Genomic DNA, 19,587 nt, shown 5'->3' with positions numbered 1-19,587 from the left:
TCTTCCCAATGACAGAAAACCACAGGGTATGTTTAAGTAATTTCATTGCAGAAAAGCTTGTTTCATGTAGGTTAAAGCCGCTTCTACTTCCTTATTCATTATTAAGAGTGTTAGGTGACCGAGCACCACCACACTCAGCCTTACAACTCTCATCTCCCATTATTTCATCTCATGCCATCAAACATGCTCAGGCTCAGAACTCTCCTCACTTCCAAGTGCTTAATCTCATCGTATGCCTCCTATTACAGCTAAACTGATATGCACCTCTTGCAGAGCTGGGGAAAGAGCTTAAGTCATCAACAAAAATAATGAAACTGATTTTTGTATTAGTATTGTTGAACTAATAAATAAACTGGAAAAGCATAACTGCTCCTCCATTTTTTAAAGTATCATGGCTGTACAAATAGCTCTTTTTTTTTTGCTCAATGATCAAATTTTAAAAATCATGTTGAAGTGACCCAAAAAAATTCTCAAAAACAGAAGCAATAAAGAGAGTTTGTGTTTCTGAAACTGGACCTAAACTCAGGTACCAAAGCAATCATACTAGAAAGCTAAGCTGACGCTCTCCTCCTGCAGATGCACAAACCTCACAGCGGGGGGAAAAGAGAGCACGAGCAAGAGCAAGAGCAAGAGAGCAAGACAGAACGTGAACAAGCAAGAGGGCTAAAGAGAGCAGGGAAAGGCAAGACACTTCCAGCAAGCTTACTGTATCTGTGTGATGCTGGCACTCCCAACAGGTACCAAATTCAGTGGAGCTGAAGGCTCTTGACAAACACCAATTCAAAGCTTTGATGCACACCACTCCAAATACACCCACATAACATTTCTACCCCCCTGCAAGACTGATGATTTGTGATCTTTTTAATTAAGGAATGTTTCTGAAAGACGATGCAACACAGTTAAACTTCCCTCAGGGAATTTTAACCCAAGTCATGCCCTAGGTGTTTCTTCAAACCAATTCACTTTTGGATATGTTCACTACCATCACAGAATCACAGAATCATCAAGGTTGGAAAAGACCTTGAAGATCATCCAGTCCAACCATTAACCTAGCACTGACAGTTCCCAACTACACCATATCCCTCAGCGCTATGTCGACCCTACTCTTAAACACCTCCAGGGATGGGGACTCCACCACCTCCCTGGGCAGCCCATTCCAACGCCTAGCACCTGTTCTGTAAAGAAATACTTCCTATTATCTAGTCTAAACCTTCCCTGGCACAACTTGAGGCCATTCCCTCTTGTCCTATCGCTTATTACTTGGTTGAAGAGACTCATCCCCAGCTCTCTGCAGCCTCCTTTCAGGTAGTTGTAGAGGGCGATGAGGTCTCCCCTCAGCCTCCTCTTCTCCAGACTAAACAACCCCAGTTCCCTCAGCCGCTCCTCGTACAACATGTGCTCCAGACCCTTCACCAGCTTCGTTGCCCTTCTCTGGACACGCTCGAGTAATTCAATGTCCTTTTTGTAGTGAGGGGCCCAAAACTGAACACAGTCATCGAGGTGCGGCCTCACCGGTGCCGAGTACAGGGGCAAGATCACTTCCCTGTCCCTGCTGGCCACGCTATTTCTGATACAAGCCAGGATGCCATTGGCCTTCTTGGCCACCTGGGCACACTGCTGGCTCATGTTCAGCCGGCTGTCAATCAACACCCCCAGGTCCCTCTCTGACTGGCAGCTCTCCAGCCACTCCTCCCCAGGCCTGTAGCGCTGCTGGGGGTTGTTGTGGCTGAAGTGCAGAACCCGGCATTTGGCCTTATTGAAACTCCTGCAGTTGGCCTTAGCCCATCGCTCCAGCCTGTCCAGGTCTCTCTGCAGAGTCTCCCTACCCTCGAGCAGATCAACACTCCCACCCAGCTTGGGGTCATCTGCAAACTTACTGACGGTGCACTCGATGCCCTCATCTAGATCATCAATAAAGATGTTAAACAGGAGTGGCCCCAAAACCGAGCCCTGGGGGACACCACTCGTGACCAGCCGCCAACCGGATTTAACTCCGTTCACCACAACTCTTTGGGCCCGGCCATCCAGCCAGTTTTTTACCCAGCAAAGCATGTACCCATCCAAGCCGCGAGCAGCCAGTTTTGCCAGGAGAATGCTGTGGGAAATGGTGTCAAAGGCCTTACTGAAGTCAAGGTAAACTACATCCACAGCCTTTCCCTCATCCAATAAGCAGGTTGCCCTGTCATAGAAGGAGATCAGGTTTGTCAAGCGGGACCTGCCTTTCATAAACCCATGCTGACTAGGCCTGATCATCTGGTTGTCCCACATGTGTTGTATGGTACTCAGGATGAGCTGCTCCATCAGCTTCCCAGGCACTTAAGTCAAGCTGACAGGCCTGATTTCCCGGATCATCCTTCCGACCCTTCTTATATATGGGCTTCACATTGGCCAATTTCCAATCTGTCGGGACCTCCCCGGTCAGCCAGGACTGCTGGTAAATGCTGGAAAGCGGCTTGGCGAGCACCCCAGCCAGCTCCTTCAGCACCCTCGGGTGTATCCCATCCAGTCCCATAGACTTGTGTGTGTCTATGTGATGCAGTAGGTCACTGACTATCTCCTCCTGGAATGCAGGGGGGTCGTTCTCCCAGTCTCTGTCTTCTGGCTGAGGAGGCTGGATTCCCTCAACACAACTAGTCTTGCTATTAAGGACTGAGGCAAAGAAGGCATTAAGCACCTCAGCCTTTTCCTCATCACTTGTTACCATGTTTCCTCCTGCATCTAGCAGGGGATGGAGGCTCTCCCTAGTCTTTCTTTTGCTGTTGACATACTTATAGAAACATTTCTTGTTATCCTTGATTGCTGAAGCCAGACTAATTTCCAGCTGGGCTTTAGACCTCCTGATTTCCACCCTGCATAGCCTCACAGCATCTTTGTAATCATTGTGACTCGCTAGCCCCTTCTTCCAAAAGCTGTAAACTCTCCTTCTCTCCCTGAGTTGCAGCCAAAGCTCCCTGTTTAGCCAGGGGGGTCTCTGTCGCTGGCTTCTCTTACAGCACCTGAGGACCACCTGTTCCTGAGCCATTAACACTTCCGTCTTAAAAAGTGCCCAGCCTTCCTGGACCCCTATACCCTTCAGGATCGTCTCCCAAGGTATACTTTCAAGCAGATGCCTAAACAAGACAAAGTCAGCCCCTTTGAAGTCCAGGATGTCAGTTCTGCTTAGCCCTCTCCTGGCCTTTCTAAGAATAGAGAACTCTATTATTTCATGATTGCTGTGCCCTAGTCGGCCTCTGACCGCCACATCATCCACCAGTGCGTCTCTGTTCACAAAGAGGAGATCCAGCAGGGCACCTTCTCTGGTCGGTTCTCTCACCAGTTGTGTCAGGAAGTTATAGTCTCCCACAAGAACAAGGGCAAGCGATCATGAGATTTCACCTAAATGCCTATAGAATATTTCATCCACCTCTCTGTCCTGGGTGGGTGGCCTATAGTAGACTCCCACTGCAACATCTGCCCTGTTGGCCTTCCCCCTAATTCTAACATAAAGACACTCCACCCTGTCTTCACTACACTTGTACTCAGAGCAACTGTAACAGTCCCTAAGATACAGCGCCACCCCATCACCTCTCCTTCCTTGTCTATCCCTCCTAAAGAGCTTATAGCCATCAACTGGCGCACTCCAGTCACGGGAGACATCCCACCATGTTTCTGTTATAGCCACTACATCAAAATTTTCCTGTTTCATCATGGCTTCAAGCTCCTGTTTGTTACCCATGCTGTGTGCATTGGTATACATGCACTTCAGATGGGCTGTTTTGCCCCCTTCCCCCTTCAAATTTAGTTTAAAGCTCTGTCAATGAGCCCAGTTAACTCCTGCCCCAAGATCCTTTTCCCCCTCTAGGACAGGTGCATCCCATCTAATGCCAAAAGGTCTGGCGTCCTGTATACCAACCCATGATTGAAAAATCCGAAGCCCTGATGGTAGCACCAGTCTTGGAGCCACAAGTCCATCTGTTGAGTTCTCCTGTATTCTTCATCCTTCCCCACAACTGAAGGGATGGAGGACAACACAATTTGTGCCCCCGACCCCTTAATCAGTTTCCCCAAGGACCTGAAATCTCTCTTGATTGATTTAGGACTTCTCCTGGTAATGTCGTCGCTACCTACCTGAAAAACCAAGAGAGGGTAGTAGTCCTTGGGTCTCACTAGAGTGGGGAGTTTTGCTGTGAGGTCCTTGACCCGGGCCCCAGGGAGGCAGCAGACCTCCCTATGAAGCAGGTCTGGTCTGCATATTGGGCCTTCGACACCCCTCAGAATGGAGTCACCCACTACAATGACTCTTCTGGGGTTCTTTTTAGAACTAGTTTTAATACCTGGTCCAGAACAACCCAGCCTTGGTGGACCTCGGTCTTCCTCCATGTTTGTCTCATTTTCTTCCTCCTTCTCTTCTTCATTCAAAAGTTCCAGGGCCCTGAATCTATTGTGAAGGGACACCATGGAGGGTGAGGGAGGTTGGGAGAGCATTTTCCTGACTCTGTGAGCAGGGACCTGTTTCCAGCCTCCCCCACCTCTTAGGTCCCTGGTAGCAAGAGGATGAGGGATTACCTGCCTCTTCTGGAGCCTCCATTTGCTCCTGTTGCTTCATGGGTGCCAAGGTGCTACTCCACCAATCAATCTCCCTTTCACACTCCCTAATACTTCTTAATCTTTCGACCTCTGCTTTGAGTTCTGCCACCAGGCTGAGCAGGTCATCCAGCTGATCGCAGCGCAGACAGGTGTTGTCACTGCTGCCCCCCGGCAGGATTGAGAAGCTCAGGCACTCCCTGCAGTCCGGGACCTGGACCGCTGCATGTTTGCATGGCAGCTCCGTCTGGGTCGCCATGTTCTTTCTGGTGGTGGTTTTGACGCGAGTGGAAACCATAGCTCAGTCTACTCGTGGAGGATGGTAAGATGAAACTAGCTCAGATAAGTTCTAGACCCAGGAGATGGACTGCGCCCTGTCTGCTCACCCTGTCCGCTTGCCCTGCCTGCGCAAACTGATGTGCCACAACCTTCTGACACGCCGTGCTCCTGTTCGCCGCGCTCCCTGGGGGCTGCTCTTGTACGTGAGGGGCGCGTTGGGTGCCGTTACTCCAGTCTCCGCCCACTCTGAGTCCCCAGTGCCCTCGTTCGCAGCTCACTCTTCCCACTCAGGGGGGAGGTGACTTGAGGCTCTCCCTCTTCCCTGGGCTTCTGCCTTCACGTCTTGTGGTTTTGCCACAGGTTTTTGATGCTTTCAGAAGGGTCCCCTGCCGCTATCGTCCTCTTCAGAGCCCCTCTCCTCAGCCCCTCTCAATCAATTTCCCTTAAGCAGGTTTAATTCCTTCATTCTTTTTTATTACAAGCATGACCATTTTGTAAACATCAGGAAAGTCTGTTTTAAAGTTTCCTAAACAAACTATTTGACATTTACAAAACATTTTTGTTTCTTCCTTTCATCTGTCAAACAAATGTGAACCATTAAACAAATCACGCCCAAATATGATCTCTTTTGGTTCTCACCCACAGCACTGTTAAATAACTAAAGGGCATCTAGTCCTAATCCCAACTGCCACTGTTTCAGGCTTTTCAAATGCAAGCATTTCCTTTAAATTTCTTAATCTGACTTAAAGAGATTGTTGGAACATGGGAACACTGGTAGACTTTGGTAGATTTAGAAACCATGCTGCAGTGCACGAATACTGGCAGGGACCAGTCTCTGTCCTAGGTTGACATGACCAGCATAGGCTCTGTTACGCAGGTTATGAGTTTTGAGGAAAGAGTCTCAGTGTGGAAGAACTCTATAGTTCAGATCAACTTTCAGATACAAGGTTGCTGTGATTTTGAAAGGGAATTTGTAGGACAAGTATTCATGTTTATTTTCTAATTTATAACTCAAACTTCCTTACTTAAAAAAAAAAAAAATCTTCTAATTTCAACTCTGAAATAAGCGGGGGGGGGGGGGGGGGGGGGGAAGGAATAAATCTGATTTTTTGCTGTTCCCTAATCATAAATAATTAAAATTCTGCAGGCTACCCCTATGTTGCTTGCAGTCGATACCTTATTTGAAAATTGTGCTTTTAATTGTGCATTTAGACAGTCACACATTTCTGAGGACACACTTTAACCTGTATGAACTTTTTAACAGGTACTGTTTTGCTATCCTGGGTTCATGAAGTTTTGTGTGGGAGAGGAGAAAGAAATGACCTTCTCTTCCTTCTCCTGTTATATTGCAAAATCTGTAACATTCTCTTCTTTTTCCAAGATGCTTTTGGAGACTCTTGCTCCCTTCTTCCTGACAATGGAAGACTATGGAACAAAGTGGTCATTACCCACTTTATACAGTAACAATCTCCAATTCTTTATCATTGGGGTAATGCTGATTTCCCTCTTGGCTTCAAAGTATGCTCAACCACAAGAGAAAAAAAAAAAAAAAGAAGAAAAAAAAGGAAAGAAAAAGAAAAATCCTATTGCACAAGCTTCAGTCTCTATCTGGTGGCCAGACAGCAACACTGCAACCTCAGATCTTCCTAAAGATAGAACACAAATCAAAAGATATGCTTGTATTTCAAGACTGAGAGATAAGAAACTACTTTCATTACAATTTACAAAGTCAGTAAATACCCACCACATTCTGACTGGTCCATGCTTATGCCTCAATGGAAACAGTACAGCTACCTGGGATGGAACCATGATGAAACTACAAGTAAGGAACTGAAATTTGATTTTTCTTACCTATTAACCCAACACACATGACATAGGACTGAGAAGCAACCTGTAACTAGTCTAAGCAAAGAAGAATTAAATAAATACCAAAAAAAGGCAACCAAGAGCCCCACTTATGTGTTACACAACACATCTGAGACAAATCATGTTTTAAGGAAACTATGACTTTTAACTCAGGTATGTTATTTTAACTAGCATAGTCTTTAAGGTTTAATAAATGAAGGAACAGACAACATTCTTCTCTCTCTTTGGACATATGCTTTGTTATCTAAAAAACAGATGGCCCTGTTCCTTACTAAATGCATTTTATTTTGATTACAGGAAATTCTGAGCAGATATGTATATTCAGTTAATGGAATGCTTTAATTCAGAATTTTTAAAAAGAAAGATCCATCACCATCCACATTCATTAGTAAAAGAAAGAAATAAAAAGACAAATTCTGCTTGCGTATAGTACATATTCCATTTTACAAACAGAATAAATAATGAAGATTTTATACTGTAAGGGTAACTTTTAGCAAGAATTCCAATTGTAATGAACTATTTAGTAGACTCCCATATTAAAGAACTGAATGGACCAGTCTCATCTCCTACGCCACTCACTATTTAAAACCCTTCTTGCATCACAGTAATATAGAATAGGAAGTCAACCTTAATCCCACATCGTGGTGGGCAGCCACATAATAGATGGTGTCTCCAGAGGGTCAACAAAACAGATGTTTAATTGCTATAACCACAAGCCACCATAACACTTCCCCATAATATACAGCAAACTTCAGATTTTTAGAAAAACAACCAAAGAGAAAAAAGCGTACATGCCAGAGAACAAAATGAGAAATCCAAGACTCTTCAAATCTTCAAACTGACTGTACTCAGAGCCAGAACTGTATGCAGATAGGGACAGAATTTCAGTCCAATTACTTTTATCACTGATGTGTGCTCTGTGAGTATTTCCCTCCTATTCTGGCTTCCTTCCCCAAATAAATTAGGTTGTTGAATAAAAGTAATGGTACAAAACAGAGAATTTTAAAGTTAAATAAATAAATAAAACCAGCAAGGAAAGAAAGATCATCTGCCAAGATTTTATCCTGATTCAGCCTAATCATTTTTTTAAAAAAGCAGCGGGGAGCAGGGGGAGTAAGAAAAAGGGAATAAAAAAACCCATTCTGAAATTCTTGTTTCCAGAGCATAAACATTTTTTTCTACAAAATGCCTGAGATAGATGGAAAGTGAGAGAAATGCTTTTACTGAAATTAACATTCATGACACAGTCTGGTGAAGTCTGACCATCACTAATGTTGCTGGTTAGGTAGCTGACGAAGTGAAGGATTTGCTACTGCCTGCTAGAACACATTAACTTTGCAACTATCTAGTTGCAATCAATAAAATCTCTGGCCAACATCTGGTCAGTAAAACCTAGAATTTTGCAGGTGGTAAGTGATCTTAGAGAGAGAGAGAAAGATGTTTAGCAGTCAGCCTGACCTCTGAATTCCAGATGCTTTGTGAAAGCTAAACTGTTGCAATTTGTTACCAAAATCTGCCCAGCAATCTCACATCAACTTCTTTATCAGGTAAATCAATTTTCTAATCTTTTGTACTTAACTGAAACAAGTTTCGGGCAATCTGAGTATCTATGACGAAAATAAACATTAGGACAGCACAAAAGAGAAAGTTGTGAAAACTTTTAAACTCTTATCTTCACATCAGGCTATGTTGAACTCTCAAGAGGTAACCAGTTGAAACTGGACAAAGAAATATTACTATATGTTCCTGCTAAAGGAGAAAGGTCCCACAGATCTTTTCTTTTCACTCTAGACCACATGCTGTTACTGCTTTCCTGAACTGGCTCTGGCATTTATCAATGAGGTGAGACCACACAACCAAGAGCAGGACCCCATCCTGCCAGCAGGCCCAGCACCTGGTGAATCAGAGATTTACAGTAAACCCTTACAAACAAGCAGTTTTTGGGAATCAAAAGCCTTAAGCCTAACTATTGAAAAAAAGAAAAAGAAAAAAAAAGGACAGAGCTGGAAGTTTTTAACTGTAATTTAAAACCTCATAAATAAGCGAAAAACAAAGCAATCTGGTTGGCTTTGAAGTATCTTCCTGTTATTTGTTCCTTGCCAATGATGAGATGAGTAAGTTTTGGCCACCATAGCCATAAAGCAATAGGTGCAAGAGAAGATGATGTGAATAACATTTTAAGAGTAACATTTAATATAAATATATATTTATATAACTTCAATATAAATTGTCATTACTGTTTCCTAACCTTTAATCTGCAACTGTGAATGATTCATAAAATACCAGATTGTGGTCTGCAAGCCATTAGAAATCAAAAAACAAGCAGGACAGAGCAGGAATAAAAACAATAAATTAACATTCAAGGCCTAGCTTCCCCATTATTTGGTTATGAATGAAAATCATTACAGGAACTTGAACAAGACAATACTCCTCCAAAAAAGGAGTCAGTCCTCAGTAAAAAGAAAGACGAAAAAATAACCTGAGAAAACATAATAAGACAGATCATCTTTGCTATTTATCAAAATGACACTGTTTACAGAAAAGCTGCTGTTCTACATGCTAAAACTTAACAGCTACACCTGGCAACTGACAAGCAGTATCCTTATGTATCTTGCTGCATGAAGAAATTTACTTACAGAGAGGAACTACTTGCTCTCAGTTATTTCTATAAAACTTCAGCACCCCAAAATCTAAGGCTTCATCCTGGATTTTATTTTCAAGCAAGTCAATTTTGTCTGGATTTGGACAAAATTGTTTACAAAGTTCAGCGAATGTAGCAATGGAGAAAGTAACCTTTGTAACATGCGCATTCTCGAATCTCAGAATCACAGAATCATCTAGGTTGGAAAAGACCTTGAAGATCATCCAGTCCAACCATTAACCTAGCACTGACAGTTCCCAACTACACCATATCCCTCAGCGCTATGTCGACCCTACTCTTAAACACCTCCAGGGATGGGGACTCCACCACCTCCCTGGGCAGCCCATTCCAACGCCTAGCACCTGTTCTGTAAAGAAATACTTCCTATTATCTAGTCTAAACCTTCCCTGGCACAACTTGAGGCCATTCCCTCTTGTCCTATCGCTTATTACTTGGTTAAAGAGACTCATCCCCAGCTCTCTGCAGCCTCCTTTCAGGTAGTTGTAGAGGACGATGAGGTCTCCCCTCAGCCTCCTCTTCTCCAGACTAAACAACCCCAGTTCCCTCAGCCGCTCCTCGTACGACATGTGCTCCAGAACCTTCACCAGCTTCGTTGCCCTTCTCTGGACACGCTCGAGTAATTCAATGTCCTTTTTGTAGTGAGGGGCCCAAAACTGAACACAGTCATCGAGGTGCAGCCTCACCGGTGCCGAGTACAGGGGCAAGATCACTTCCCTGTCCCTGCTGGCCACGCTATTTCTGATACAAGCCAGGATGCCATTGGCCTTCTTGGCCACCTGGGCACACTGCTGGCTCATGTTCAGCCGGCTGTCAATCAACACCCCCAGGTCCCTCTCTGACTGGCAGCTCTCCAGCCACTCCTCCCCAAGCCTGTAGCGCTGCTGGGGGTTGTTGTGGCTGAAGTGCAGAACCCGGCATTTGGCCTTATTGAAACTCCTGCAGTTGGCCTTAGCCCATCGCTCCAGCCTGCCCAGGTCTCTCTGCAGAGTCTCCCTACCCTCGAGCAGATCAACACTCCCACCCAGCTTGGGGTCATCTGCAAACTTACTGACGGTGCACTCGATGCCCTCATCTAGATCATCAATAAAGATGTTAAACAGGAGTGGCCCCAAAACCGAGCCCTGGGGGACACCACTCGTGACCGGCCGCCAACTGGATTTAACTCCGTTCACCACAACTCTTTGGGCCCGGCCATCCAGCCAGTTTTTTACCCAGCAAAGCGTGTGCCCATCCAAGCCGCGAGCAGCCAGTTTTGCCAGGAAAATGCTGTGGGAAATGGTGTCAAAGGCCTTACTGAAGTCGAGGTAAACTACATCCACAGCCTTTCCCTCATCCAATAAGCAGGTCGCCCTGTCGTAGAAGGAGATCAGGTTTGTCAAGCAGGACCTGCCTTTCATAAACCCATGCTGACTAGGCCTGATCCCCTGGTTGTCCATTATATGACTTTTAACGGCACCCGAGATGACCTGCTCCATGACCTTCCCTGGCACCAAGGTCAGGCTGACAGGTCTATAGTTTCCTGAATCCTCCTTTCTGCCTTTCTTGTAGATGGGTGTCACATTTGCCACCCTCCAGTCCAATGGGACCTCCCCAGATAGCCATGATTTCAGGTAAATCATGGAAAGCAGCTTGGCGAGCACATCTGCCAACTCTTTCAGCCAATACTCCTTGGGTGTAACCCATCCGGTCCCACAGACTTGTGTGCATCCAAGTGGTGTAGCAGGTCTCTCATCACCTCCTCTTCAACTGTGCTGACCTCAATCTGCTTCCCCTCCCCATCTCCCAGCTCATGAGGCTGGGTGTCCAGGGAACCGCCAGTTCCACTGCTAAAGACTGAGGCAAAGTAGGCGTTGAGCACCTCAGCCTTTTCCTCATCCTTAGTTACCATGTTTCCCTCTGCATCCAATAAAGGAGGAAGATTTTCTCTAATCCTCCTTTTGCTGTTAACGAATTTATAGAAACATTTTTTATTATCCTTAACAGCTGTAGCCAAATTGAGCTCTAGCTGCGCTTTGGCTCTCCTAATGTTCTCCCTGCATAACTTCACTACATCTTTATAGTCTTCATGAGAGACCTGGCCCCTCTTCCAAATTTAATAGATTCTCCTTTTGTTCTTTACTGACTCCTTCAGTGCAAGATTCACTCAAAGACATGCTAAACTGCTCCGCAAATAGTTTAAGAGCGGCGAGTTTACTGACAGGAGGGCAGTTTCGGAGAAGAGAGGGCGGCCGTGCCGGCAGAGGCGGCGGGCTCAGGCAGCGCTCCGCCCCGCAGCAGGGCAGGCGGTGCAGTGCCGCGCTCTGCCCACAAGATGGCGGCTGCAGCGCGGGAACTAGCTTTGCGCGGCGGAGCCGGCACAACCGCCGCGAGCCTGGGAAACCCCCGCCGAGCCTGGGAGACCCCCGCCTCACCCACCCACCCGGCTACGGACTCCACGAGGTAATGGAGCGCTCCCAGGAGCAAAGGGGCTGGCAAGTCGCTGTTAATCGACTGTCGGACGCTGGCCCCTGAATGGGCTACTTTTAGGCTGTGGAAACTGGTAGCACCAAAGCTGACCCAATCGTCTGGGCTGCCCACGACCACTCGCATTAGGAAGTTCTGGGAAACTGAAGCTCAGAGACCTAACTTCTTGTCTGACTGGATGCACGACACCGCATTGTAATGATCTACCCTTCAAGAATTACACTTCCTATATCTGCCATAAGTCACCTTTTTTGTTCTTCCTATTTTTCATGGCTATATTAGATCATTCTATCAAGCCTCCTACAACAGACACGTAGCCTTTTGCTGCGCAAGTTAAAAACATGATCTTAACCATATGTACTTGAAAACATATATCACCTTATGTGACTGAAGAGAGTTTGCCATTACTGTAAGGTTAGTCTGGTGTTAAAAGCTTTAGTAACAGACCAGCAGATAACAACAGAAAGAATGAGGAGGTAGGATTCCAACAGAGAAAAGAAAAAACCACACAAGGACAGTTCAGAAAATGATCTCTGCAAGAGTTTTTCAGAATTGACATATACAGGACAGATCTGCTTTTATCAAGGACAGTGAGAAACAAGTTGCAGCATATTCAAGGCAATACCTTGAATAAAAAGGATTCCTGTAGAAATATCATAAAGAAAGAATCTGTAAGATGTATGTATCATTTAGACATGAAAACCTAGATGGTATGCAGATTACATCTGGAGTGAAAGGCAAGATGGTAGTCCACAGCAATAGAGAAATGTAAGACAGCACAAAGCCTTCAATAGTACAGTGTCATGACTTTGGTAAGAAAAAAAAAAAGTTATGTTGTTATGTTTTAATAAGATGAACTAGAGCTGACAAAAGGGCTATTGAAAGAGAAAGAACAATAAAATTTTTTGCACAGAGACAAGGTCTAGAGCAGATGAGCTGACTCACTAGCATAAAGATGTGAGCTGTATTTGGTTTTGCAGGTAAGATTAGCCAGAAGTGCAGTGCAATGGCAAAAAAGCCATTGAGACTCCCCAGCACAGGCTCATACAGAATCTCCATACCAACCTGGAATCTGGTGAGAACTCTTTATGGACTTGTTGATGGGAGAAGCACAAGAACTCAAGGAAAGAGTCATGAAAAGCAAGTAGTCAGAAGACTTAAAAAAGTTGCCCGCCATCAAAGCCAAGGGTGCTGAAAGCGGCTCACAAAGGATAAGGGAGTAAAAATTCTGAGCTGCTTAGCCAGAGGACTATAAAGAGTTCAACAACACAATTACAGTAAAAGAGGAAGGCAGAAGCTACAATGCAGAACAAGATGGAACTGGAAAAATAAAAACATTGATTCTATAAAATAGCGTTAGTGGTGCAAAGACAGCTCGATTGCCATTATCAAGGTGGCCAGCTGGTCATTTCTTCATATGCATAACTTCCTGGAGCCAACCACAGCTTTTTCCCTATATTTACATCCTCATCTCAGTGAGCTGCATTCTTTGGTTAACAATTCTTGGCTATTCTCTGAAAACTATTCTTCAGCTTTCTATTATTCAGCTACCATGTTAAAGCCATTGTGACCACAAACAGCAACGGATGGTGATATATCCCTAAAGTTCCTTGATTCTGCTTTTTCGCTTGAAAACATTAACAACTAAGCAGTAATGTACACTAAAGCTCACAGATGTGATGCCAGATCCTAATGCTTAGATAGCTACCTTGAAAGGTTTAAGGAACACAGCAACTTTTCTTAATTGGCAGACTGATTCACTAACCTCTCATTGTGGAGGTTTTGGGGGACTTTTAACCTAAAAAAAAAAGTCACATAAAATACCTTTTCTCAAGCTAAATACTATTATATATGAGCAGATTTACTCTTCCTACTGAGTGGCTCTCATGAAAGTAAAAACATCCTTTGCCAGCTCCATTCACTTTGCCATCCTTCACAGAGTCCTAGTCATTACATATCTCCAAATTCTAGTATCAAATATCCTGGCACTTAGTTTGACCATTCTCATCCTCTCTAATCCTTCCCTCTTCCTGCATTAAGCACCTTCCTACAGAGCAGTACCAACAGAGCATCTCTTGATGGTACTGTAGATTCTTCTACTGAAACCATCTTGAACACAAGAACAGACCTGAATCTGGCAGCAACAAAAGACTTCACTCTCCATCCTCTTTAAGTGGAACATGACTCAGCAGCCTGCACCGAATTTTGAAGCTCTGACTTAACAAACTTCTGGATTTTAACCTCTGAAACCTGTTCGTGTTCATGTCTCCACAACTGGGCTGTGCCATTTTTAAGAAAGCAACAGAATTCTCTCCTACACGGGCAATACTAGCTCTTGTGGCTAGCAACCTAGCACTATTAGTTAGGAAGCTACTTCAGCAGTTCTAGCAACTCAAAAGCACTATAGAAGAAACAGTGACCCTGACAGCTTTCAAAAGCATCCATTATCATCATAATCCCTGTGTTCATTTTACCTCCTTGCAACAGTAAGTAGTAAATTAGTAGTAGTAAAACCCCAATGATAGCATAGCTTTAGATTGTGCCTTTTTTTTAAAAAAAAGCATATCTTCCTTAATAAAATGTGTCTTTTGTGCAAACCTCTCTATTCTAAATACACTAACCAGTGGCCCTGCATTAAAACACTGTCCATTAAAATAAGTAATAAAGCCATCATATTCTAACATCAAACAGCCCTAAAAAGAAAAAGCTATTATTAAACTCTCTTTCCAACTCTCCACTTGGACAATCTTTCTCCCCTCTCATTTCAGAAATGTTAAAAGTAATCATAATAAATATGTACCAGATGTTTAAAAACAACTTCCAGAAACTTATGCATTCACCCATCCTGAAGAGTCAGGAGTTAATTAGTTAAAAAAAAGAAAAAAAAAGGCAAAACCAAAGAAACCACTAAAACATATGCTCCAATCCTGTAATTTATGGGTATATAATATACTAGAGAAAGAATTATTACATCTAAAATGACTTCTTTGCTATCACTTACCTGGTTTGTTAATGTTAGAGGTTGCTGAATCTGGTCAGCATATGATAAGGCAGAAACCTGTTGGTCATTTATGTTCTGCTGCCGACGATCACTGTACTGCTGATGCGAATGGGACATCTGTCCAGCCATCTGAAGGCCAGCAGCATGGAATGAAAACGATGGTGCAAGCCGAACAGATGAAGGTTTGCATGCTGAAGTCTCTCCTCCTGCAAAGACAATGTGAGTTTTTAATGCAGTTAATGGCTTGAAAATATTTACCTCAGTTAGCCTCTGTCTCCTAGCTTAGAGCTCATAAACACTAATAGTTTCACCATTTTAACATACTCAAGAGTTTTCATACACAATGAACACAGAAATCATCCTCACGTGAAGATTACCTAGATGAAGTGCTTCTTCCCATTTCATTGTGTCAAATTATTCATTAATTGTTTATTTCTATGTATCCTTAACATTCCTTTTCTACCATTTTCACCTATGCGTCATAACTCAATTGGAAGTTGACACGGGTTACTTTCAAAGATACAGATTTTGTGTATGGATTTCATGAAAGCCAGAAAAACGCACAGGTTCTGCCTTTCAAGTTTGTTCATGGCAACTTTCTGGACTGACTGTACCAAAAGAAAAGAAAAGCTAGTGCCCAGTCTCAGCAACTCATCTTCCCTGGCCTCTATGTTTATGCCTTCCTACAAACTGCTTAGCTCACTAGCCTACATTTTTAACTTTCACCCTTCTTCCAATGGTACTTCAATTCAGCTTCCTGAGTTTCATCGAGCTATAGGTAGCAAGCACTGCAACTTGTATTAATTCCTTTTCGGGAAGGTGAAATCAGACTGCAAGAACCAACTGCAAAGCAAGAGACAAACAAAATACTTGGTGTCAAGTTCCAGGAGAATGGCAAACTGTATGGCCAAAGTATTACATAGTGTAACATCCTGAAAAATGTCAAATTTCACAGGCACAGAATCTGTCTCTAACCAGGACAGATCTTGCACCTCTCAACTCTTGTTTCAGATGTCTGTCATGGCATTTAATTGGTTTGTAGTCTACTTGTATCTTCACTGTTCTCTAACAGTGGAGGACAGATTAAAGTACAATTTGGTTTTGTTTGCTAAAGAAAGTTTAGCATGTTCCACATTTAATATCCATCCTTTTGCTTTTTCCTGACTATGCCAGAGGGGGGAAATTCTGTAAATGGTTGCCATGTTGGCACAATGTAAAAGACAGGGCAGGATGGGACAATCAGCCAGACACACTTAAGCCAACATTGCCACCGAAGGAATACGTGTTGAATCAGAAGCTGAAATCTGAAAGCACAATTATTGGTAAAGATTAAATTTAGAAGCAAGATGTGAAATAATCAAGCACCTAACCAGCACGGGAAATCCCCATTTCCCTTACAATCAAAACCTTACAAGAAAATATAATCAGTAGAGAATGGTAGATGAACACCGTCCATCAATCTGACTCTCTTAAAAATAACTGACTGTTCAATTCATCACCTATTCTCATTCAAGGCAAAATAAAATACTGAAAATGATACTGTATCATTGACTCAGCACCTATCAGGGCAGCAGAAGAACGGCATGGGATGAAATCAAACAGCATTATACGTTAACATCATTTTAGAAGAATATAGTTAATAAAAAGTCAAAATAATATTCAAACAGCTATAAATAAGAAAGCCTATATATAGTATAATCACCATTACTTTAAAAGGGGTGAAGTAAAATTGTACAGTGAAGTAACCCACTGACAGACTACTGGTATTTTTCTCCAGTGTTACAATTCAGTACTACTAAAAGACTAAGAACAAACTGCTCCAGAAAATGAACTGGTGGCCCACAAGCACCCACATATTTTCACAATGTTTCATTAAATCTTCAAACATTTTACTTAAAAACAAAACAAAACACAAAAAACCTGAAAACCCAAACCTTCATGAAATAACTATGATATATGAAAACTCCTTTTTTTGTGTGCATTATGGTGCCTCTAGTAACATGATAAAGTATCAAGATGAACTTACAAATGGAAATAAAGAAATTCCTCACCTAAAACCATTATAAGCTAAGTCAACTTAACGTTGCACAGAAAATTACTAACTCTTCTGTAAAACATCCATTAAAAACTGCTTTGTGATTTTTAATAAAAATAGAGATCCTTGTAAGCTCCAAAACTGTCCCCCAACATTTAAAGATACAGTGAAAATGTCAGTTAACTACCAGAGTGTAAACTTTTTAAAGTACTTGCATCTTTTCCTGTTTTCATTCCAAGTAATATTTTATGTTCACCTATGAACTGGGCAACAGATTGTCACCTGCTTTTTTAAATTTAAAATTTTGTATTATGAACTTCACAAGTTCACATTTAAATACAGGGGGAAAATATGTGCAAAGATTCTAATGCATCAGCTGACCTCAAAGATATCATGGGTTTTTATATATTAATGCATCTGTCTCTTAGATCATGTAAAAACTGTATATAATAATTTTTTTTCCACACTACTGTACTCTCTTACTATCTAACCTCCATTTTTACTAGAGAATCAGAGTTAATCTTCCATCCATACAACTTGGTAAATTCAGTATACATTTACTTTTCAAGACATACTGAACACTCCTGTAAGAATGGGTGAACACAAGTAAGACATTATCTGGTATGTCTACTTTCTGCTGTTTTAATTTCTGCTGATTTCCTGCTTAACCTGAAAAAAATATAATCTCACTTAGCAACATCATGGTAACTGAATTAAAAGTCAAAACACTATGTAAGTCAGATAGTAAAAAAGTACCATTAATTCTAAATTGTAGAGCAAATTACTTCAAAATTTTTTTTTCTTGTGTTTTTTTACCCCAGGCCACAGTTTCCCAAAGCATACTAGATATCTAGCAAATTAGATAACTTAATAAAACCAAAATTTAAAAAATTCTGCACTTGCACATGTCCCTAAAAAAGCAGAAAGCTCACATATATACACATAAAAATCCCAGTAGCATAGAGTTCTCATGTACAATTTGACTTCATAGTATCTTCTAACACTCACTGAAAAGATCACAACAACTCTGAGGATAAAATGAATAATGCTCCACACACACTTTTTTTTAAAAAAAAAATAAGTAGAAAAGAATTAGAAGTGTAATAATCCCACAAAAGAACAGTTGTAATACGGATGATTCAGTTCAGCTTTAAACTTTTCACGCTTGCACACCCTCCCTCTCCCAAGTCCACTGGCAGGATAGTGAGGCTGCAGCTTTCCTGGTCTTCCAAACAGACAACAGTTTATGGGACCAACTCCGTTAATGCAACAGCAATGCCCCACAAGAGACCTTCATAATTTATAACAAGGTAACTAGACTGCAGAATCACAAGGAAAGCTTCTCCAAGAAACACAGTTTGACAAATAACTTTTTTTATTCAGTAAATTTAGAATTTTTTGAAGAGTCAATGTTTGTCATTAACAAGCAGTTTCGTAGTTGCTTGGAGGAAAGTCGCACACAACCTAGGATGTCAACATACATAAATGAACAAACAATCCATCCAATCAGTCCAACAAGAAACATTGCAGAAACCACTCTCCTTTGGCAGAAATGTAAACCGGTTTCATAGAGCAGCACTGAATCTCAAAAAAGGGGTCACTATTAAACACAAGAGCCTGACTGCAGTCTCACGATGTGAAGTCTGTTACAAGTAGATACATGGAAATTGGCTAGCTTATACAGCATGTTCTTATACTCTCTGTGAAGATGGTGGTATCAACCCTTAACAATGTTAGCAGTAAGTAAGAACTACCTGGGTCAAAATTTTAAGAACCGTAACTACAAGGCTCTGAAAGATCAGTAGCCAATTAATTTTCATCTTTACAATTTCTTACTGTTAGTGAAATGGAGACACAGGAGTTCACAGACTTCTGTTGCTGAAAGCAGTCTTAGCTATCAACAAAAACAAGTTACGTCCAGCACATGGTCCCTGATGAAATACCTGCCCTTGCCACATTTCAGACTTTGTTCCATGATACATGCAATCCTACCCCAGTACATCTAATCCCAAGAGAACACTCATAACTTACTATTACGAGCCAAGAAACACCTAATGACATGTTAGGAATAAATGAGGGGAGAAAGAATTGGCTAGAATAGCAATCTTGACCTCCTTTAGTTTTAGGCCGAGGAGTCAGTCAACTATAGAAATAGGAACATCTGTGTACATCCATTGTGGTTCACAAAACCTCTGGTGGCTGAAGTTCATTCAGAGAGCTGGAGACATTCAAAAAAGGATGTGCCCTACTGACCACCATAGGAGTACTAAAATCCACAGGCGCTCATTACCATGCCACATCCATAACGTGTACAGGATAGAAATATCTAAGGAACAAGGTCTAGTCAATCATCAATCTTCCTTTCTAACCGCTAGTTCAGATGACTATATGTTGTGAAGCACCTTGCAAAGGAAACAAAGTGACAGAAAACAAAAGGTATGCCAAGATCTATGCATGAAGTACATTAAGGGAAGAGATTACAGATTGGGAGTGAGTAGAATTATTTTAGGAATGGGCCTTACCTAATGTATTCATTCAGGGAATGGCATAAAAATATATACCTTTATGTATATTTGCAGTTTAAGTTGCTACAGTTTACAACAAACATTTATTTGCCTGTGACAGGACTAAATCAGAACTTGTCATAAAGAAGGTCCAGCTACAGAAGGCATCCCTTATTTCAGACTTTGGAGCGTATGTCCCTTTTCTCCTACAGTC

The 19,587-nt window shown here is 42.3% G+C and overlaps 1 protein-coding gene across 6 annotated transcripts in view; it reads right to left on the bottom strand.

Annotated features, from left to right (window-relative positions):
- DYRK1A (dual specificity tyrosine phosphorylation regulated kinase 1A) overlaps positions 1-19,587 on the bottom strand; it is a 93,179-nt gene that overhangs the window by 13,796 nt on the left and 59,796 nt on the right. For 5 of the 6 annotated variants that reach the window (XM_074858335.1, XM_074858337.1, XM_074858338.1 and 2 more), the window contains one exon: positions 14,835-15,040. In XM_074858335.1, coding sequence (XP_074714436.1) covers positions 14,835-15,040 — 206 coding nt within the window. Of the gene's footprint in view, positions 1-4,313; positions 4,418-4,545; positions 6,433-14,834; positions 15,041-19,587 lie in introns of those variants that run through there. The other variant, XM_074858339.1, reaches the window with a different exon arrangement.

This window comes from Strix uralensis, chromosome 2, assembly GCF_047716275.1.
Source record: "Strix uralensis isolate ZFMK-TIS-50842 chromosome 2, bStrUra1, whole genome shotgun sequence".
Classification (NCBI taxonomy): Eukaryota; Metazoa; Chordata; class Aves; order Strigiformes; family Strigidae; genus Strix; species Strix uralensis.
Note: the sequence above shows the minus strand (reverse complement) of the source record. Positions and strands in the feature narration are given on the sequence as shown.